Here is a 23,792-nt window from a genome sequence, read left to right on the forward strand (position 1 = left end):
ATCCTGTACGTCTTAGATGTGATGGGATAGGAAACACATACGGCGCAATAGTGGAAACTCGTTACAGTCAAAAACATTATGGGAGTCAATGGTGATCCTGTTTTATGGATCCAGGTCAGAATTTCCACTAACTGGTACCACCCACGGCGGCAAATTCTAGTTTGGTTTGGTATTATTTTAAAACTCTTTATCTCTAGATGATATTTCAACAAAACTCCAAGTGGCAGCTTAGTCATAGATATCAACCTTCAATGGCACCTACAGTTAAACCAAAGAATGAAAATATAAATAATCAGAACTCCCTCTGCACAGCCAGTCTCAAGGATCATCAACATAAACCACCACACACTGAAATGAATTTCTGTGATTTTATTAGGAGTGAACAGCATGTTTCGCCCGCGGCTTCCTCAGGTTTGCTCAACAAAATCACGAGCTCTCACATGACTAATTATCACAGTTATTTCACTTTTCTTTTTCCATATTTTTAGATGACCAAGACAAAGATTTTATAAAGAAAGATAGACTGCATCTTTGCTGCTGCTCTCTCTGCCTAAGGCTTTCCATGTAGGCGCATGGAAGGGCAGGGAGGTTTGCTCTCTCTGCCTCAGGCTTTCTCCATTAGCACATGAAAGGGCAGAGAGGTGAGCTCTCTCCGCCTTAGGCTTTCCACGTAGGTGCATGGAAGAGGCTTTCTCCATAGGCCTGAGGAAAGGCAGAAGGGCCCCAGAACAGAGCCATACTGCTAAATATTATACTGCAAATGGAAATAAAGTTTTCTTTGACCTATGTAGCCCTGACTTAATTATCTTTTGAAAAATGTCTTTGAAGAATGTGAAAGAAAAAGTACTGAAAAAGTAAAATGAAATAATTGATAATTAGTCATGTGACCAACCTGTGAGTGCTCAAATGATTCTGTTGAGTGAATGTGAAAAAGCCACAGGCGAAACACGTTGTTCGCTCAAGAGATCACAAAAAAACCTTGACTTAATGACTACTATTGCAATTTTTCCCTGGGTCAAACCACAGATGGACTGGACAATAAGAGGTTACCTGGATTCAGATGTTAGCTAGCCGTTTACAAGCTGAGGACAAGGAATCAACTAGCAGAGTAGAGCAACAGCAACAGGAGCGACAACATTAAAATGTGCCACAATAGAGAGACGGGCAAGAACAAAAATCCAGAGGGCCTGCTATTATTACATATCCATGATCAAAAATAAAACATTTAACATATAATTCACAATAAATGTATATATATGTTATTTAATTCAATGCAATGAATGCCCGATATCGGAATTTCTACCACAGAATAAGGTGCATTCGAGGCTATACATGCTGTAGTTCAGGACACATCTCTAAACATGCTATTCTAGCAGCACATTGACAGGCAGACAGAATGGGTCCCTGGCACAGACTAATCCTCCACACACCTCCCGTATAAGCCCCACTGCTCTCTTCCTAGCCTACACCCCGCCACAAGCATGTTCCCTGCCAAATCCTGTGACACATCCAACCAACTGGTGACATTTTGTTGCGGGCGGTTACAGAGACACACCTGACCAGAGCGTTGGAAACGACGGTCACGATTAAAATGGAGTAAAAAGAAAAAACGGGAGGCACATAGGGGTGTTGAAGGCTGCAGATAAATAAATGGGCGCTAATTAGTAAGTATGCAGCTTCCTCTGTATAAGTGCGTGTGCATTGTGTTTTCTGCGTGTGTGTGCGCGATGCAACAACAATAACAAACGCGCCCTCCCTCCACTCTACGTGCTCCCACAGGAGGCATGGGTGCACACCGCTGCTGTCACATGCAAAGCCGGATTTAAAATCAGATTTACCTGGCTGCGGTCTTCTTCTTCTCTGGCTTATTTAAATGCTCCTCCCCGCTGCTTCTCTCCGGCTCTGCGTTTCATTTCAGCTCGCCCATGTTCGCAGTTCGATGGATGGATGGAGAGAGGTGGAGGTGGAGGAGGAGGAGGAAGAGGAGGTGGAGGAGGAGGAGGAAGAGGAGCGGAAGCCTTTGAAGTGAGGAAATCTGGGTCCCTGCTCGCGACCCAGCTGCGTGGACTGGATTTATGTCGTTTCCAAGGCAGCGTCCGTCGACCTGACGAGCGTCAAGCTGCTGCCTGTCGCGAACACAAAGCACTTCCGCTTTACGTTTTAAAATAAAAGCCTCGGCTGGGGAAACACAAGATAGTAATATTCTTTGAATAAGGTGTTTTCAAACGTTTTTCACATTACATTTTTTTTTTTTTGTTCTAACTGTTGTGTTGTTTTTATCCTGAATTTGTCTTATAATTGTGTATTTTTTAAAAACATAATTTTAAAGCCTATTAAATTATCTTCTGCTATATCCTATAAACACTTCATCTTTTTGCATGTTTACATTTATTGTCTCTGTCAAAATAACACATAACATAAATATTAGAACTGATGAATTTATATAAATAAACTGCATATACAATATAAATAACACTTGAATCTTTCCTCTACAATGGCCATCTCCCTTATTGCTTATTACTACTTTTAAATACACTAAAATAAATCAAGGGAAAAGCTTTTTTATTTACAAGTGCAGATGTCTCTTTTCGACAGGAAGTCAAACTAAAAATCCCTCTCATTTGTAGAAAGATATTCTGATAGAAACCATTGGTTTCTACTACTTGCATTCATGTTTAAGCTATTCATCTCAGTTATGCCACTACAGGTTTGTGTAATTATTCTATTTTGGTTCAGTTGCAAATACAGCCTACAATCCAATTCTAAATTGGTAAAACTAATGGGGTTTAGTACACCAGCACTGTAATAACTCCAAATTCATGAAGGTTATAATGTTCACATTTTGATGGAACTTCTTTGGAGGTGTTGCTTCAACTGTATGGGAATTTGGAGGCTGTAGTTTGTGGTGCTGTTGAACTGAAATGCAAAAACACTGTCAGATGTTTCTATTAAAGACTCTACCCTCATTTTTAATATTGGAAACTCCTCTCAGCCAGAAGCAACATCATTTAATAACCATAAAACTGAATCAACATCTCTCTAAAATGGGAACGTAGGACTTACTGCAAGATTGTTATTTTCGCCTTGGCTATGTGTACCTAATAAACTGGCACCTGAGTGTATATAAATGCCTTCTCTTCTTACATACTGTATATCATGGAGCATTGAAGTACATCACAAATCTCAAGGCCCTCAATCAGCATTGCTTCCTGTATGCTAGGGTTGACTGTAGACTGTATCACTGGTATGTCCCCATTTCAGGGTGTCTACAGGTATCACACAGTTACATTTATTTACCTACACTTTAACTAAATTTAGGACAGATTCTTGGACAAATCATGTTTTACTTGTTTAAGCATTCCAGGTAAGTAGTTTATACGTGTTCTTGTGCAGCGATAGGTGTTATTTGCCAACAGATCAGCACAAGTACTAAGTAAAATGACAGTATTATAGTTTTATAAGATTTGTAACATTAACATTTAAAAATGGATCAATGAAAGTAGATAAAATGTTTGTAGTAGTTACCTCACAAATTTAAATTTAAGACTATTTAATGACTTTTAAGACCTTGAAACATTGCATTTATGACATTTTAAGACTTTTTAGGACCTGCAGACACCCTGCATTTATAAGGCAATCCTTATCTTGTATCCTTCTTGTCTTCTAACTATAACCATCTGGAAAATACTGGAAGCTACAGTCTGTGCTGTGACATAATCACTAGACCGAGTCTTGCCATCTGCTCCCATAGTTTCTGCTAAAATGGGGAAAGGGGCTTTTACGTACACAGCTGCTGCAGACTGAATTTGGTGTTGGAAGGCTTGTCTTTGTTTTTAGATGTAGGTTGAAGAAGCTGAAGGAAAGTACACGAGAATGTAGATCCTTTGACTGTATATCTGCCTCTATCTGATCCAGGATCTGTTGACCTGATTTATTATTACATGCTGTCTGCAGGTTTGTTCAAATGTGCTGCTGCCAGGCTTGGCCAGGACAATTTTAGAAATGACATTTTTTAATCTCAATGAGGATTTTCCTGGTCAAGTCAAATATTAAATACATATTAAATGAAATCTGTAAAGGTCTGCAAGTAAGCATTTGATGGCAGTAACCTTTTTAAGTGAAGGCTATACATAATATATGGTCAACGAGTGTCAAAGATGGACTATATGTAAAGTTGACATTAGAGTCAAATACAGATGAACTTTAAAAGTTTAAAAGTCAAAGTTTTACCAAAGAACAGTCACTTAGTTTTGTCCAGTTTATTTTTTTACCCTTAATCTCACCTAATTTTCTTACCTTCTGCCTGTAAATGTTTGCCTTTTGGTCGCAATGCTGTCAAAGAAGTGAGCTAACGTTTAACAGAAACGTTAGTAACGTTAACTAGACCACCCATACAGCGCTGACGTTACACATAAATGCTACAAATACGACGAAGCATCTCTCCAAATGACAACGAAACTGTCACTACATACGTTAATACACAAATACAGTTGCACAATAGCGTAAAAATAATTTAAAGTGACTTTATGTTGAACGTTAAATGTCTTAAATGCTGCTGTCTGTCGTGGTAGCTCTCGCCAGCTTGACGCAGCTGAAACGAATCAGGGAGCTGCAGCAAATCGGCGGCGCATGCGCATCCGAAGCGCGGCGGCTTTCGCCGATGATAGCCGAGGCCACCACCCACTCCTTCGAGCAGCATGGGTGAGCGGAGCGGAGCGGGCAGAGCAGAGCAGCCGCTGCGGGCCTGTGGGAATATAACACACGTACATCATGTAAACACATGGGAACGAAAAATAATCACCTGGCGTTTTTTTTTTCAGTCTAGATAAACAATGTAATTTCACTGACGTCATTCCACCTGTGCCAAATACAGATAGATAACAAAATAAAACATGCTATTCTTTAATATAAACGGTGTTTTCGTGGACATATTCAACTGTAAAAGTATGGAATCACTCTAAATATCTTATAATAACTGAAGCTTACATTAAAGACATTTAGTGTATCACAAACATACAGTACAATAAAAATATTATTGCACTTGATGCAAATATATCTGCATATTCTATAAAAAGTATTAATTTGTATTCCACCTGCATAATATTTTTTGTTACCAACAGGCATTGTAGACTATAGTGTACAGCAGTAACACTCAACTTAGGGCCCAGGGGCCAAATCTGGCCCAAGATAGGGTGCCAGGTGGTATACTGATAAATAGTATTCATTTTTGTTTATTGACTGGCTCCTGGCTTCTTGACATTTTGCAAAAGTGGCCCCCAGGCAGAGAAAGTTGAGTGTCCCTGGTGTACAGTAAATACAGTAGTTGCTGTTTGGTCTATTAACACCTTGGGAGAAACTACAAATGCATTTGACAGTGCTGTGCAGACACTATAGGCTGTCTCACAGAGTCCTGCCATTTTCCACTTCCACCACTCAGCGGCGCTGTTGCCTTCTGTTTGAGACAGGACTCTCCTCCTGCAGGTTGCTGACTCCTCTGTCGCTGTCCATGGTGCTGATTTAGAAGATGCTGCAAACCAGCACTGAGCAGGAAACAAGCTGATTTTAAAAACTAAGCATGCATAGAAAACCAAAACGGAGACAAAGTAGTGCTGGAAACTGTCACATAGTGTTTCTTGTTATCTGCAGTACTTTATGAGACTTCCTGAGATGCTTTATAGTGGTGTATTGACTGTGGTTGTAAGCTTTGGCTTACTGTGGCGCCATCTTGTGGCTTTACGTGGTAATCACACCTGGCTGTAGCCTGCATAGCACAGGATCTCTGCTTTTTTCCAAAGGTGCAGTCAGTCATTTATGACCCATATCGACCTTTTGGCACTTCCACCGGATCAGCAGCACAACAGTAAATGTATGGCACAGTTACTGGTGGCCTGTTGATGAATCTTATACCTCCTACTGTGAACCTCTGCACATTTCTTGGACAGTTTTACACATTTCTGCACCAGCTACAAATATTAAAAACTGCACAGCTCTTCCATTTTAATTCAGATATATGTACATATTTCTATAGTATTTATTATACTCAATTATATCTTTATTCTATCCTATATTTATGTCTTTTAAAGGTCCCGTGTGAAGGATTTAGGGGGATAAACTGACAGTAATGGAATATTATCTGAGAAATTTGTTTTCTTTAGTGTATAAAATCACCTGAAAAACAGAATTGTGTTTTTGTTACCTTAGAATGAGCCTTTTAGTCCTTGCTTACAGAGATTGCCATGCTGCAACACCATGTTTCTACAGTAGCCTAGAATGGACAAACTAAACACCTGCTCCAGAGAGGGCTATTCATGATAGTTAGAGGCCCCTCTGCAACAAGAAAAAAAAAAAAGAAACACACACTGATTTTTCACATTATTCTGCTTTATTCATTGATTTTACTGGTTTCTATTACCGAGTCTGTTTGTTCTGGAGAGGAAGAGACCTTTGCAGAAAATTCGACTCTCAATAAAAACCTCTTAAACTTCTGGATCTCAACTTATCGAAGAAAAAAGGTGAGCACACATTAACAGGTGCTGGGCTGACGGCCCGTCTGCGATGAGCCCAACAGTGTCAGAGAAACGCTGGTTTGTAACATGAAGCTGCTGATTTATTCACCTGGGGCCGTATTCACAAAGCATCCTAGTACGAAGAGCTGCTCCTGGTGACGAAATTCGAATAAACTTCTTAAAATTGTGACGTTTTCTCAGAATTTCCCCTTTAAGTTAACACTAGGTCCTTATAAGGATAAAGTTATTCACAGAGAATCTTAGACCTTAAAAGAGCTCCTAAGGTGAAAAACTGTCAGGAGCAGAGGAGGACTTTTAAGTGATTTAAGAGTTTCTTAATCAGAGGAGAAAATGGTGGAAAGACAAAAAAGTTGGAGGAATACTCTCCAAACAATGACAGACAGTGAGTAAATGAAATGCTAAAGATTAGATGGTGCAGGGATAACACTGATGTCATTAGGGATATGCACACATTTCCCACCTATAACACCAGAAATAAAGTGATCAGCACTAAGATATTTGGCAAACTGTAAAATGCAACAGTGCAGCAGTGATGACTTGAGTCTGTCTCAACCTTCCATCAGCAGAGTGATCACACTGACAATGACAACACTTTCACAGTCTTGAGTTCATTTCATTTCCACTGGGTGTCCACACACCTCTCAAAAGGGTGTGTCTGTGACAACCAATCACATCTGTTAAAAGAATGCATCACACCTAGCAACAGGGTCAACCACATCTCCTCACGAAGTTAAAAGTTTCTATCCCTTCCTTGCTCTGAGAACTTCCTAGACTAGGACTACTTACTGAAAGTTTTTAGGCTCAGTTAGGAGCTCTCTGAGAGTGTTTTGTGTAGGCTATCCGAATCACAGCAGAGATCTAGCAGAAAAATCAACTGAAGAGGCATCACTGAACTGTATATCATGATGCAAAAATGTAACATAGTACATTTAATCATTACCTGTTGGGCTTGAAGGCCTTCTTATCCTGCTACCATCGTTCAGTGTTGAACAGCTGGAAATGCATGTGGAGTTTTTGTGGTCATTTTGTGCAATTAGCGTCAAACTGACTGTCTCATATGCTTAAAAATAAAAAAAATAATTAAAAAAAAAAGCATACCTCAGTTTGCCAGAGTGGGTATGGTACTCATATCATGAGGACTTCCTGCACGGCTCAGTGGATAGAGCATGGCACTGAAACACAGCCGAGGCTAAGGGTTTAATGAGCTCCAGGTTCAGCTCTTTTCATGGCACCGTGAAGCACTTTGGAATAAAAGCTCCCACTGATTGGCAGAATAAAAGAACATAATAGTAGAGCGGACTGGGTGGCCAGCGCGGGGAGCTGGGGCCTATACTGTACTGTTATTATTAAATTCCCCAAATTTCACAGCTAGGTGTGTAGCTGCTAATCATCAATGGGGAGGAATGCTAAGCAGTTCTGTAACTTATACCAGGAGGGTTGTTGTACCGCTGCTCCATGGTGGGTTGAAAGAAATGCTCAGTCAGGGGGAGCTAAATCCAATTTAAAAGCTTCTACGTTCAAAATACTGTTTTGTTTTTCAAGTCTTGAGACTGTTCCATAACTTGTTTATAAGTTCAGAAGAGAGTCTGGTCCACTGGAGACTTCAGCAAGATAAGGCTTAAAGCAAACAATAATAATAATAATAACAAGACAATTGTCCACACATTAGAATAATATTTTAATAAATAAATAGCAGCATCACACAGAAAAAAAAGAAAATATACATTGTGTGGATGATGGCGCAATCATTGTATAAACTCAAAATGTGTCGTAGACAAACATTCACAATTAAAATGGTATAAAAAACAGCCACTGCATAACAGAAGAAGGTTCAACACATAAAAAGATAGCTAACCCACGAGCGCCGGATCATACAAGAGCGAGACAAACCAGACAACTGGGTGTGTGTCAATGCAAACCAGCATCAAAGGGTGCTGACACCTCGAGGGTTCAAGAGTCAAGGTTTAATGCAAGGGGAGGGTGCGCTGGGGAAGTTGGGTTTGCCAAACTCTTGAACAACCTGCAGCTCTGGCTATTCTCAGAGCTGTTTAGTGACAGAGTTATATGTTTGGGAAGATTGGCGAGACAGCTGTGAGGTTAAGTTTGGATGATAGGGTATTAAGGTCCCCCAAGTTGGCATGGAAAAGCTGGTTTGTCATGCCTTATGAGGTATTTCTACATTTAGATTTCAAAACTATAAGATCTTGTGAGTGAAGAGAAGAAGCGCTGGACCAGCCTTCACCTCCAGATCTCACATTTAAAGGAAAAATCCACCCTTGGATTCTTGTACATTCTTTAATATTGCTATATATTATTAGTGCATTACAGTACACGACTTATTTCGTGATTAGCTGCTGCAATTTCCTGCTACTTCTGTTATCAATTTTACTACTTTCCCACTGACAGAACAGTAAAAATTAAAGGAATAGTTTGCCACTGTGGGAAATACATTTATTTGCCTGTTAGTTTAATGAAAGATCGATACCACTCTCATGTTTGTGCAGTAAACAGGAGCCGTCAGTTTGCTTAGCTTAGCATAAAGACAGGAAACAGAGGGAAACGGCTGGTTTTGCTCAGTCCAGAGATAAAAAATCTACCCACCAGAACCTCTAAAGCTTACTTATTAACATTAGATCCACAGGCGCAGTTTGCGTTGGTTCAGGGGGCTCACTTCACCCCCTAGTGGCCATAGCCAAATATGCATGTAGGGATTTATTTTTTATTTTAACACAGATAATAAATAAATAATAATATTGACTTTGCATCTTCTTGTTGACACAATAAGAAACCAACAAGATACGTTTTTGTGGTCTTTTTATTTGCTTAATAAGTTGTTAAATTGGGACAGACAACCTCAACTGCTCTAGCTGGTGGCCATGGGTGCATTCGTAAATCTGACGCTCTAGTGCTGCTGTTCAAAAAAATAGAGAATTCTATGTCTATATGAATTAACTAAAAGTTAAATTAAACACATTTACTGTCCTTGGCACTCTGCTGCTACATCACCCCAGACAGAGAGCCCAGAAAATGCTCAGCCACTCCAAGGATGTGGTGCTCTGAATAACGCAACAGTAGACTAAATTTCAACAGCGCTCTGAATCCATCCGATTAGCAGCAAAACAGGAAAGTTATGGTGCAGTTACAGGTGGTGGCCTATTGATGAATTTTGATAAGTTTTGATGAATTTCATATCTCCTACTGTGAACCTCTGCACATTTCTTGGACAGTTTTGCACATTTCTACACAAACTACCACTATCAAAAACTGCAAAGCTCTTTCATTTTAATGAAGATATATTGTACATATATTTATAGTTTTAAGAGAGTTTTCGCTTACAGAGATCACCACATTGCACCACCATGTTTCCACAGTAGCCCAGAATGGACAAACTAAACACTGGCTCTAGACGGGGCTATTCACATTTTCGTGTCTACCACCATAGTTAGAGGCCCCTCCGCAACAAGCTGAAAAGCGAAGAAAAAACACTGACTTGTAACATGAAACTGCTTAATTTGGCGTCCTTTTTTTTTTTGTTTTTTTTTACCTGGTCTGTTCCTTTTTTTATTCGGGGGTGTGGTGCTCTGAATAACGGAATGGTAGCCTAAATTTCAACAGTGCTCTGAATTTACAAACAATACAGTTTGTGTTAGAGTGCGCTCTGAAGTTTGAAGGGATTTATGACGGTAATTCTTGCAATATTCCATTACTCGTTTGGGTGTAGTAGTTGGGATATGAAAATGCACTGGCTGATAGTGTAACCCATACCTCAACTGTGCATACTACATTTCCCTTGTTTTAGTGAAGCCCCAATGTAAAGTTCAAACTGCGCCTATGGTTATAGCTTGTTGACAAGTTGTGGTTATACTGGGAGTCACTGCTCCTGGCAAAGGAATTGTTCCAGCAAAATAACTCCCCATGAAACCACAACTTGTCAGTCGTTGTGTGCTTTAAAAAAACAAGATAGAATGCCTTTAGTAATTTGTGTTAGTAAGTATTAGTTTAACTCGGACACAGCCAGGCTAACACTTCCTTCTACTTCTAGTGGTTATGCTAAGCTAGGTTAACCATCTCCTGGCTCCAGCTTTATTTAAAACAATCTGCTTTTCAATATTGTGCTGAAGCATATCTGGGTGGATTTTTCCTTTAAGCTTGTGTATATCTTAATATTTGAGCATGACTCATCTTATTCATAGAGCCAGATGATTTTTCGAACACTAATTTTCTGACGTAGTTCTTGCACAAATTCCTGGAGAGGGTAAAAGCCTAAATCAGCCCTCCTAAAATGTATGGATATTAAACTCTGTCAATAAATGGCTCCAACTATTTCTATACACACCAAACCTGGATCGAATTATTAGTTGAAATCCCTCCAGATACTTTCTCCGAGTGATTGCTTTCATCTGTCTGGACCGCGAGCCGGACAGGATTGGCATCTGCTGGAACAACCCTTGTGCCCGACACAATCGATACAAACCCAGAAAAGTTACTGAATCAATCTCAGATAGCAATTTGAGCCAGGCCTGGTACACACACAGGTACACGGGAAACATATAGTTATTACATTGCGACATACTGAGTTGGCTGGCCTGGCTGTAGCTCTTTGCTTTCTCACACCTGGACGGATCAAACATTCGACTTCGTTCAGAGAGTCCTCTCTTCTCCGTTTTATTCTTTTGTTGTCAATGTTGGTATTTTGCATTTTGATAAAGACACAATGCCTGCAGGAACTGCAAGCCGTTTGCAATTTGCATTTTGTTGATTGCTCTTTGTTTGTTCTTTCTTTCCTTCCTGCGCTGGTTCGTTCCTTCCGAGTATTAACAAAAACAAAACTGAGTGAGGCAGAGAGGACCTTTTGAACATTACTTCAAACATGCACAATATTTGTAGGCCAAACCTCAGTTGTTGCCGGCTTGCCAACATTAGCTCATGTAGACCTCTCCTTGTGAAGAGAGAAGTGGTGCGAATGACCACTGTGTAAGTCTGTAGCGTACAAATAGTGGATAAATTATACAGAGATGCACAGAATTAGAATGAAGTGACTCCCAGTTCTTATGTTTCATTCTAATTGTATGCAGAGGTGGCTGCAGACCTCAGGCTCTGGATTTGATTGGTCCACTGCAGGCTTTGACCTTTGCTCTTTGACCTTGAGGAGGGGATTATGGGAGAAAAAAAGGGTTTACATTCAGATGTTTGTAATTTGGCTGTCTCGTGCCTGAGGGGAGAATGACCAAAATGAAATACTGATCACTGGGAAAAGTGACATCTACTTTAATAAGGTAATAGCTAGGCTGGGAGGATAACTCAGTCATTAACTGTGTGTCAGTCAGTGGTATTTTGGCATTTAAAGGGGTACTCCAGCAATTTAGTATCACACTTCCATAAAGTTGAGGGACTAAAAACAGACAAATTAAACAAAGATTGGTCAAAACTGAAGCAACAGAGGCTGAGATATCTTGACTTCTTGACTCAGGCACCCGGAAACTACAATTCCCATCATGCAACACAATATTATCTCTCTGTCACCTAAATGCCCACATCTTTCAAACCTCAGATCTTCAGCTTTAAGAAAGGCTTTCTGTGAAAAGCTGAGATAACCAAGATGACATCACAACCTGGTCTCATAGAAATACAAGACCATGACCATGTTCAATGATGTCATGCAATGGGCGGTGATTAATGTCAAGACCCAGGTCAGCGGTGGGCAACCTGCGACTCCGACTCAGAGGTAAACACAGAGTTTAATAGTGCCTGGACAGATTGGTTTGCGTTCACCGCGTATGCTGCAAAGTACCAAATAATCATACATAGCTCACTGCAGAGCAGCCATCTTGTGGTAAAACATATTATTGAATGTTCATTTAGATCTATTTTAACAACCTTTTAACAACACGATCCTGTCATAGTGATGTCCAGTGGGGTATTTTAAGGTACGTCATCACCATGTTTCTTTATCTAATCTAACCTACGTAACTTTACTTGCCTAAACCTAACCTACGTGACTTTACATTTAGTACGTAACTTTACGCTAACATCATTTTTGGGGTGCTAATTTATTGGATGTCGTAAGAACCACTGACGTCTTTTGATTTTTGGTTACGTGTCGTACTTGTATCACCTTACAAAGTTCTTATTTTCCAAACGTAACAAATGCAGTTATTTAACCAAAACGTATACTTTTCTGAACCTAAACATGTAGTTTTGGTGCTTAAACCCAACCGTGCTGCCACCAGGTAATTTTAACACAATACGTGATACAGTTTTGGTCATTTCACGTATTTCTGTGCGATCACACTGGACATCGCTATGACAGGAGAACCATGTTTGGAACCACGTGACACTTTAAGGTATGTTGTCACAATGTTTCTTTACCTAATCTAACCTGTGTCACTTTACTTGCCTAAGCCTAACTTTGCAGAGTACGTGATGCTACGCTAACATCACTTTTGGGGTGCTAATTTGTTGGATGCTGTTGGTGCGATGTTGACTTCTTTTCATTTTTGGTACATAGTTACTTCAAGTTATGTGACCTACTTGGGTCACTTTACAATGTATTTATTCCCCATATGTAACAAGTGAAGTTACTTAATTGAAACATGATATTTTTCTAAGCCCATATACGTAGTTTTGGCGCTTAAACCCAACCGTGCCGCCACCATGTAATTTCATTAATTTGGAAATGCTCTCCAGAGCCACAGAAGACGGGTCAACTGAACCTGATGTGTAAAACTGGTGAAGTGCCCCTTTAAGTGATCTCTTAATTTTCTCAATGTATGTCCTTTTCCACACAGCCATTAAGCTCTATTTAACTAATCGCTATATGCATACGAGTTTTAGGTTTAATCTCCTACATCATCTCCTGTTACAAAGAAATCTAAGTTTGCCAACTTTAAAACCCGAACAACATTGAATCCTTTTCTAAGGCAGTATATTGCAGACATTTCAGCTGATGGAGGTGGAGGAATCTTGCCGTCTGTCAGACGTCGATAAAACGCAACAGGAGGGAGGGCGAGAAAATCAGCGTGACAGAGCTGTGAGGGCCGGCGACCTGTCTTGATTGAGTCAGGGGTCTGTCTTTTAGTGTATTGACTTTCTGTCCATTTTATGCGACAGATGAAATCTTAAGCTATTTGGTCTTTGAGTCACACTCCGGTAATGTGGGCGGAACAGACTGTAAAGCAGCCAGAGATCAAAGAGTCTGATTTAAGAGTTTGTGACCATCGAGTTATGGGGTCAGAACTGCAGTTCTTGGGAGATATTGGCACGCGTTCACCCTGAAAACCGTCATCGGAGCGTACATGTGACAGTAATGCTCCGATGGACCTTATTTAAACCCAGAGCTTAATGCCTAAATTTAAGCATAAATGTTCTTTCTGTCCTCTTTGGCTTTCACTGTACTGTCTGAGCAAATTTTGGCTGGTGTGGTTTTTGGAGAGAAAAGCACTGATGCAACGGCTGAATAAAAATCCTTCATTATCTAAGAGGTAAACCTCCTGTTCATTGAATAATGTCTCCTTCAGAGATGGTGCTCTGAATCACAAACAGCCTGGATTTATGCCCGCAGATGATGCCCATACTCTGATATGTACTCTGATAATATGATATGTATATTAAGTAGGTGGCTGATTGTTGGCTACTCGTGTAGGACAACAATTTCAAGATGCATGTGCTGAATTTGCATCATTAGATGTGCGAAACATAGAGAGATTTCCTTTATTAATGTGACTGCTGATGCATGAATATCCACTATTTTGGGTAAGTGTAATCGCAACTGAGGAAGATCTTGGAACGTTAATGTTATATTATTATATGAAGGTGAATCTGTGGTAACGCTGGCTAATTGATGACAGTAACGATAGTAAGCTTTAGCTGATAAATAAAATCTATATATTCTGTTCCTTTTAAGGATGACATCTGAGGAACACTTGTGCACTCTTATATTAAAAAAATCATGTTTAATTTTAGATTGTTCCTTTTTATTTTAAATTCTTGTCAGTAAAATCTTTAGAAGTTGGGGCTTTAATTATTTCCAAAGTTGGTGCATTGGTCAACAGAAGCAAGGGCCTGACAGTTGTGTTGGACCAAAGGCCTGCGCTATGTTTTTAGCTCTTTTAGCCCCCTTGTTCAATCCAAGGGAAGTGACCTCTCTGTGTTGTGCGACCACCAGATGGCACTGTGAGTCCACCAGAGACCAGTGGCCATTGTACATTCCTTCATCTCGGTCCTCAAAGACAAACTTTTGACTGCTGCAGCCTGGAGAAAGTTTCCTTTGCAGAAAAAATCAAATTTCTGTCGGCTGAATGGTTTGATTATACATGCTGGAAAGGTTCATTCGGATATATTCTATGACTGTTGTCAAGCTTGACCGGCACAAAAATAGATTTGGTGTAGTTTGCTTGGTGTGGAGAGAATCCACACAAACCAGAGCTCGGACTGCATTTGGACTCTGTGTGAAGGCTTGAAGTCGTCGTTTGACCCCAGAGGTCGGCGCTCGACTCTGTAACCTGCATCAGTGGGACTCCATCGAGGGCCGCCTGACTTCATACCAGGTTGACAATGAGGATAAGCTCTTCACTGGCTGCCTCTTGTCACTTTGTCCCTGTCTGGTACCTTCGTCCCCATGAAGTACACCTCATTTTGTGACTGCAGAGCGCATCTTCATGCTTTTACCCTCCATTTATGGTCTGAAAACCAACATTTTCACACCAAATAAAAAACGAACACGTGTGAAATATTGGCTTTCATTCCAAAACTTTTTCATCTTAGAGGTTAACTTCTCTGGTACGCTGATTTCTCTCACACACTGCGGTAAGTCGTGCACTTCAGTGTGGTGGATAAGGCTCCTCAACCGAGACTAGTCCCTCCACAATTAAAGCACCCACTGCAGGTTTACAGCCTATAGAATCGCTGTGGGCTTCGAAACGGCCCAGCGTCTGCAGGTTAAAAAAAACAGAAGACAACAAAGTAAAAGCACGCAATCACACGCTGCTGGTGTGTTCTCTGGAGGCGGGGCTGTAGCTGATGAGCGACAGCTCCTGCTCCACCTCCGTTTCCGGCTCTGTTTCCGAAAGCATGCCGATGTTGTGGCATTCGGAGAGGCTCTGTGACACTATTCCGATTTGTGTTTCATCATCTGTCATGTCCTCCGGGTCCACCGTCAGCCTCCCGTTATCCCCCCTGCCGCCGTTGCGACAGTTACTATTGCGGTCCATGCCGTCTTTCCCGTGACTGCCCATCAGAAGAGGGGTCACGGCGTGCGACGGGCACGGCGGGGGGACCAGGAGGGTTTTGCAACTCTGTCCAGCTGCGTTGGCCCCGACTTTGTACTGGCACCTGATGTAGCTGGAGAATGCTCTCCTGTAGGTCTTATTGAAGAGGGTGTAGACGAGAGGGTTCACCCCGGAGGAGATGTAGCCCACCCAGACGAAGACGTTGAGGAGGTCATTGAGCAGCGACTCGTTGCAGGAGCCGCGGCACAGGACGAAGGTAACATTGGTGATGAAGAAGGGACACCACATGATGAGGAAGAGGAAGAAGACGATTCCAAGGACCTGGGGAAAGAGAGAGGAGAAAAGAAAAGTAAAGAGAAGCAAAGGGGCAGAAGTTCATCCATCAATTCAGCGATTTCACATGCATATGACACCAGTTATTCGCGTGTATGAAGCAAATGAACACAAAATAAAAAAATTAGCATTCAAACTTGCGTGAGTATCGCATCATGTTTGGTGTTAACACAATATTAAAATGCCAGATGTTCATATTAAAGGTGGCCAAAGACAGGCGCTAAAATGGAATGTTTCAGACAGAGGGTGAATACATGTGTTTTGAATGTAAAACATGATCTAGTAGAAACCCAAAATACAAGTATAAACCTGAAAATGATCACAGTAAGTCCCCTTCAATATCATTTTCAGTGTGCCACTTCTACAGGGACTTGGATTTTTGATACAGGTGTAAAAGTGCTTTGGTTTTCATCCAACATGAATTTGAATTCAGCAAAGCCACAGCAGAGCACCCTCTGAGCACTCTGTGACTCCAGCAATGCTTCAAGCTTTTTGACGTTGCTCTAAGCGTCTGGCTGGATTTGATAACATGAGCTCTTCTAACCATCTCAGAGGAGAGGTATGAAACTTCCTGTGTAGAGACATCTGTCTTGGTCTTCAAAGACAGACAAATTCAGCAGCTGCACACAGAGCATTAAATGTAGGTGCAAGCCGTCAGTGTGAACATTAGGACAAAGAGGATCATAATCTCACAATATCTACGGGTCAGCAATTTTATGCGAATATGTTTTGCAGATTTTGATTGGTTTGTTTCAATATACAAGGTGTTTGTACACTGCAAGCAAGAAATATAGTTTTAAAACCGCATTAATAATATTTCACTAGTCCATACCCATTGGTACCTTTGTCACCTTCTACCTATGCCAATCCTCAATGCCTATGTGCAGTTTCACATAGATTGACCACGTCAGTGAGTAGAAAAACGTGGGACAGACAGAATGACTGACTGACAGTTTCCATGATTATGTACAGCATACCATACCATGACTTAGTCATACCAAAAATTAGAAAACAACAACAACAACATTGGTCCACAGGGGGAGCCACAGCGATCGGTCGCATTTTTCTGTGCAAGCATTTTTCTGTTGTTATAGCGCCACCCAGTGGCCAATTACCGTTAAATTTCTCCAGACACCTTGAGGCGTCCTGTTCTACGTATCTACCAAGTTAGTAAAAATCAATATGGCGGTTAGGCCTAGATAAGACATTAGCTCTCTAGCGCCCCCATTTTGTTTGATGGGGTCAGTAATGGAGGGGTCCCCTCAGATTTTGTGTGGTCATATGCCTACAAAGTTGCGTGGTGATGGGTGAAACCCTTGAGATGTTATACACCTTTATGTGATGAGCCACGCCCTCCGCAATATTCATTGCCTTATAGAAGCTCAGTTTTAGTAAGTTTTCCAACTTTTGCCAAGAGGGAACTTTAGATATTGGTCCCTAGATTATGTTCACCCAGTTTCATGCAGATCGGTCAAACTTCCTAGGAACAGATCAATTTATATAGTAAGATATGTAAACTGTGGCTCAAATGACAGTATATAATGTGACAGAAGTCGCTTGTTCTGACAAACCCTCAGAGAATTACCACCAAAAAGCTGCAGCTCTACAGCAACTCTTAGCTCCTTGTTTTAGTATAATGGCCCACAACTTCACTGCTTTGATCCACTGTCATCTAACTCATTTCCAGATTAATTCCTCAGGTCACCAAAAACATGACTCACTAAACCATTAGGATTTAAAATACATGAGTACAAACAGTTTCATGCATGGCCGAGCAGCGTGCCTGGGCGCACACATGCATTTGAGTGTTTTAAATAGTAACATTTTAGGGACATTGCATGTGTCAGGGAAGTACTGAGCATATGACTGGATAAATGAGACTTAGATTATACTGCACGAGTTGTGTGAGAGTGTGTAAACAGATGTTTTGATATAGTTTTGCTGTTGTTAAACATGGACCCCAATGGCTTCAATTCATGAAGAAAGTTTGCCATTTTGGATTCTCAGTCCACCATGGAGGCATGCAAGAAAAATAAAGTTTTCATCATGAATTTAAAGGCAACACACAGTGAGTAACTGATGCGCACATGGTCATTTTGCAGGTGAAGTATTCCTTTAATAACCATCTCTGCACCTCCTCCAAGAAGGGCTGAGTAGTGTTTAAATTTTTGATAGTAACATTAATTATACCTGAGGCTTGGGACTGATACCAGAAATGTTTTCAATACCTTGTTTGTGTACAAAACCCAACAAATGATGCCGCATTTTCTGCATCCTGGAATTCACTGATTTTAAATGTAGATGTGCGGCAGGCACACTCAAACACCATTGTTCCCAAGTGGCTATTTTTAAGGCTGTGGCTGCTGAGTTCAACTTTTGGAACGCAGCCGCACCGCATGTCATGTGACAGGGACCAACCAATCAAAGCCAACAGATATCCACACAAATATTGAGGTTCAGTACCTACTTCTTCCACTGAGTGTATTTATCTGTTTATCACCTAGCCGTTACATTACGTGTCTGCGACCCCTGAAACACCTAAAATCACCTGACAAGCCCTCAGCTCCACTCTTCGTTCTCACCTTGGAGGCCCGCCTCTCGTTCTTTATGGCCTGCATCATCCCCCGTCGCCCGTGGCACCCCGACGTGTCGCTCCGCCCTGGCCCCGCGGCCGGCGAGCTGAGCTGAGACGCCACCTCCGAGCTGGGAATGATGCTTATGCTGTCTGGCGTGGTGAGCAGTATGCTGGGCTCTGCTCCTTTCAGACAGCTCAAGGTGTTCCGTCTGCTCTGAGGAGGCGGGGGCTTCAGCTCTGTGGGAGGGGTAAGAGGTCAAGGATCTATGTTACCAGAAATGGTTTGTGGTTGAGCAAATGTGATTGCATGAAAAAGAAAACAATTTGATTCACTAACAGAAAAAGACTGTAAATGCAAAATTCTGCTTTTGCCAAAAGTTTGTCAGCCCCAAATCTGAAGGATGGGAGTTATCACCATGACACCTTCCAGCTTAGCTACCAAGAAAACTGCTGCCGATTTCACTTAGGACAGCAAACCAGTGAATGCATGTCACATTTTTTGTTAACAAGGCTGCTGGCATCTTGTAGAGAGGAAAAGGTTAAACATGAGAGGAATGTTTCAGTTACAATTTTCTCTGTTCGGGATGCCGTAGGTGCTCAAAGTGTGACCCTTGGGTCAATGGCAGCCCTTTTGTGCTCTCAAACCTGAGATGAAATGCATCCATTATAGTTTAGTCCTCTGGGGTCATTTCACTACTTTCACTTTCAATATCTTACATTTTATACACTACTTGGCTACTGCGTCAAACTGCGCCCCCTTAACAAGCATCTATCAGGATAGGAATGACAACTTGTCGCACCTTGGAAGTGTTGGGGGAATTATGTTCGGTCATCAATGCTAGTGCTGTAAGCTTAAGTTAAAGCTTTCAGAGAAAAACTCAGCAGTTTAATGTCGAAGTGTAATGGAAAAGCCACCATGGAAAAACTGCTGTATGGTTGAGAAGAAAAGGAGGTTTCAGGAAAAATGGATTAACTCGTACAACATCAGACCTCGGGGGACTCCTAGGATGGACAAGGCACTACCAGCCCTACTCTGCCTCACTCTACCTCTGACTGGCTTACCCTGATATTCTTTCAGCTGCTGTGAAACTGTGCCTACTTGGGGCAACAAAAAAGTTTGTTGTCGAAGCATTGGTACAGTCGACAAACACGAAAGGATGGAAGAGGAGATACCTGCATGACAAGAGGAACTAGGCCCAATCCCATTTCTACCCCTTAAATCTTCCACTTGGTATCGAGTGCCCTCGTTTGTGAGATAACCCTTGATGAGGGAAGTGAGAAATATTAGGGTAGAGATCTTTCCCTAAGAAATGGGACACCACTTCATGCAAATCGGTGTGGCCAACGTGCAGGCATTCGTCACGCGTAGTAGCGATGCAAGATACTGGTAGTCATTCAGGTTTGAAAATGCCAGCTCCAGCACTTGTTTTGTGGCAGGTGCTATGTTTATTCTTTTTCGTCTGATGAATCAACGGAGGAGAAATGCTAAACAGGAGGCCCCTACAATGTCTTCTAGTTCTGATCTATTTTGTTCGGGTAAGTCAATTTGTTTAATATTTTGACGCTGTTGATGATGGCTGAGGTGACCCGCTCAGTGGGTAAATTTGAATTAATTTGGCTCTACAATGACTGAACAATCCACTGTGGTCATCAACAGACTACTTTTCATCAGTTTGCCCACATAAATACCTTTGAATGTAAACAGAGACCTGTTTTACCATTAATCAAATAAAACTGAGTAAGGTATTCACTGAGTCACTGTCAGTCTTAATCAGAAAACATTTTATTATAGCTAAGTGGAAATTCATTTTGTGTTCTGATTAAATGCGGGCATACCCTACAACTTAATACAATGCACATCACATAGTATCACTGCTCTTTGACCTGACCTGAACATTTTTTTTGTTGTTGTTTTTCAGTTTCAGTTATATATTGCGGGGGGGGCATTTTGGGCATTGGGGCACGTGTCCCCTTCAATGTATATGGTGACTACGGCCCTGTCAGCATGCATAATTAGGCTGCAGTTGTCTGGGTGCGCAAAGGTGAAGTGTGCTGGTCCTGTCATACCAAGTTTGATGGCTTGTCAACTGGACAATATGGAGATATTTGCATCTTGAAAGCCGGACTACAAATGTGGATAGACAGGGAGAAACACACGCAAGCCTTAGACGTGGTAAGGCTGATATCGCCCCAAAGGGCCGGAACGTGACTTCACACTGCCTCTGATTGGATATTCAGAGGCAGGACGAACTGTTTCAAGTGAAAATGATCAGAATAATTAATATATTGTGTGTATATATGACAATAATGATGATGATAATCATACATTTATTATCATCATCTTTCTTTTCTTTTGTGGCTCAAGGAGGGGCGGCGCCCTATTGCCCTCTATTGGCCAGCCGCCCCTGGTATTGGGACAGGCCCTTAGTCTGGTAAGAGTTAGGGTGAGAATATCAGGGTAGGGATGGCAGAGGAGATACCCGCACACAAATGTTACTGGGCTAGAAAGCCAGAAAAAGGTCCAGAGACTGAGATCAATGCAAAAATAGTCTTGATGTCTTAAATGAATATTGGTATGCAATTCCTTAACCTTTCACATTGACATAGATGTCAATTACCCTATTTTCTGCAATAGCATAATAGAATTCCTGAAATTCAATCATGGTTCTTGTATTTTCAGTGGCCCAATCTAGCCTCTGGGTAGCTCACCAAGTTGCTAGTCGCAGTAAGCAGCTCAGTGATGGAGAGTTTATGTGGGATGGCTTGGCGAAAGTAGCAGACACCGCATGTCCTGACCTCTGCGGCCCTTAATCATATGGTGGCTCCTCAATTTGGCACCAAGTCATCAAAACTTTGAGAACCTCCCCTGTGCCAGAGGATGAGGTGCCTCATCATGCAATTTGATCTCAACTGTTGAAGCTGAGGCTCGACTCCGAATCAGGAGCCAGCTGTCCATGTGCTGTCCAGACTGATCGGACAGATAGCTGCTGTCTGCTCAGTCAGCGCCACAACCACAATATGCTGCTGGTGAATTAGCTGATACGATGTATACACAGAGCATATTGTTGGTGCTGGGTTGCGGTGGGACCATCTTTCTTTATTTAAATGGAAATAAAAATATGCAGCGATTTTTGGACACAAACTGCTTCTGCGTGGTTTCATTTGTGGATTTATACGAGTGTGTGTGTGGAGTGGTTACAATCTCCAGTGGAGGAAAACAAGATAAAATATCAACATAAGGCTCGTCAAAGGTTATAACCACCACCAACAGTTGTTTTCATCCTTCATTTAATAGTGATAAAACATATGGGTGCTGCTGATGGGTTCAGACTGAATAAATTCACATAAATTCCTCGATTAAAAATATTTTATGGGTGACTGTTCTGTTGAAATGAACCAATTCTCATCAGCTAAAAGCCTGCTCAGTTCTTACCTTGTGAGTCTGAAGGAGAGAGTGTGTTGATCTGAGGAAGGTGGAAGGTGCTGGGTGGAGGCTGCAATGTGTTTGTCATTGCTGGTGTGTGCAAAGGCTGCTGGGAGGAAGTCTTTGCCTCGTACAGGAAGACGGTGGCCTGCCTCTGGAGCACCTGGAGAGGACAGGAAGTGAATAAAGGATGAGGTGAAAGAGGCAGGGGGTTGTGGAGTGAGGACATAAAGAGTTTCGGAAGGCACACTCAGACATGACTACCTGTATGGTGAGGCAGTATGTCACCACCATGATGACCAGTGGGATGAAGAAGGCCACGAAGGAGCCAATGAGCATGAAGCGCTCCTCGTTGAGGACACAGCTGCCGTTGACAAAGACCTTGTCCTCGTTGTGGAGGCCGATCACTGGAATAGGCATCGACACGCCTAGAGACGGAGAGAGAGTAAAAGAAATTAATGTGTTTTATTTATATTATTTTGTTGAGAACTTTTCTCTATCAATTTGCCGTTTTTGTTTGGATCCAGAGTTTCTTCTGATAGACTGATGTTGATGCTCATCATTATGCAAATACAAGATAATAATCAGGTACTATGCCAAAAAACAATGGAAATATAATGAATAACAACAGGGCATAAACATGAAGACAATCATAGGGTAAACATATCAGCAAATGCTCAACAATAGGATATATATATTTTTCCCCCTTTTTTATAATATATTTTTTCCCTTGTATTATTTTTTCTCCACATTGTATTTCAAGAATTTCTAGGTTTTTATTAGATTTATTATTATTTTTCACTGCTTCCTGTTGTCATTTGTTGTATTTTTCCTTATAATGTTAGTTTAGTTCTTTTGTCTACTTCCCCCTTTTTTTGTCAATGTCCATTTTTCTCCTTAAGTTGAGGTTCATTCATATAAGCTTGTGGCTTCTTTACCTCTCCTGACACTTTTTTTTAAATTTTTTTCAAATTTTCACTATATGGACTATGATGTGTGCAAAAAAAAAAATAAATAAAAAAAAATAAAAAAGGGGTACAATATGACAAAGCCCAGAGCAAAGAGATGGGGACTCGAGTCATTGTGACTTGGACTCGAGTCGACTCGAGTTGCTGTTTTGATGACTTGTGACTTGAATTGACAAAAAATAAAAGACTTGAGACTTGACTCGGACTTGGAAGTTAAAGACTCGGGACTTGACTTGAGACGCGATGACTTGACTTGAATGACTTGAGTGTTATTCACATCATGTTTTTGGTTAGAATATAAAATTAATAAATTAATTTAAAAAATAATGTTGATTACCCAGTAGGAGTGCAGGCTGAGAATGGCGTCATGATTGGATCATGATCCTCTCAATCAGTCATGCCCTCTCTACGTACCTTACATGTTTATTGGAGAAACAGACCCTCTTATATCAGATAGGCATCAACATGTCAGCGGGAGGGGTACCGAGAGTCATCGTCTTCGGCTTTCGGAATTACCATTATTACGGCAAAAGACGAACAGCACAGTGCAAGACATGCGGCACAAATATCTTGGACAGCCAGGCGACAACTTCAAACTTTGTTTGTCATTTGATGAGCCATTCTGCCCAGTAAGTGCTTGTCAATTAGCTAATATTATCTGGTTAGTCGGTAGTTAGCTAACGTTAGCTTGATATGATTTGGGGGTGGGGTGGGGGGGCGGGTCGGTTTGGTGGAACT

General features: G+C 41.3%; 2 protein-coding genes across 6 annotated transcripts in view; both read right to left on the reverse strand.

Moving 5' to 3' along the window:
• The window catches only part of zgc:109889 (uncharacterized protein LOC553542 homolog), a 64,696-nt gene extending 60,121 nt beyond the window's left edge, over positions 1-4,575 (reverse strand). For 2 of the 3 annotated variants that reach the window (XM_049569312.1, XM_049569310.1), the window contains exons 1-2: positions 4,297-4,575; positions 1,839-2,126 (exon numbers count right to left, since the gene is read on the reverse strand). The gene's annotated coding sequence lies outside the window, so the exon portion shown is untranslated. Of the gene's footprint in view, positions 1-1,838; positions 2,179-4,296 lie in introns of all 3 variants that reach the window. The other variant, XM_049569311.1, reaches the window with a different exon arrangement.
• Positions 4,576-8,264: 3,689 nt separating this feature from the next.
• The window catches only part of htr2cl1 (5-hydroxytryptamine (serotonin) receptor 2C, G protein-coupled-like 1), a 272,524-nt gene continuing 256,996 nt past the window's right edge, over positions 8,265-23,792 (reverse strand). For all 3 annotated transcript variants that reach the window (XM_049569308.1, XM_049569307.1, XM_049569306.1), the window contains 4 exons: positions 22,351-22,514; positions 22,096-22,249; positions 18,670-18,899; positions 8,265-16,075 (listed from right to left, as the gene is read on the reverse strand). In XM_049569308.1, coding sequence (XP_049425265.1) covers positions 15,503-16,075; positions 18,670-18,899; positions 22,096-22,249; positions 22,351-22,514 — 1,121 coding nt within the window. In that variant the 3' untranslated portion in view covers positions 8,265-15,502. The remainder of the gene's footprint in view (positions 16,076-18,669; positions 18,900-22,095; positions 22,250-22,350; positions 22,515-23,792) is intronic.

Source organism: Epinephelus fuscoguttatus, linkage group LG23, assembly GCF_011397635.1.
Source record: "Epinephelus fuscoguttatus linkage group LG23, E.fuscoguttatus.final_Chr_v1".
Lineage (NCBI taxonomy): Eukaryota > Metazoa > Chordata > Actinopteri > Perciformes > Serranidae > Epinephelus > Epinephelus fuscoguttatus.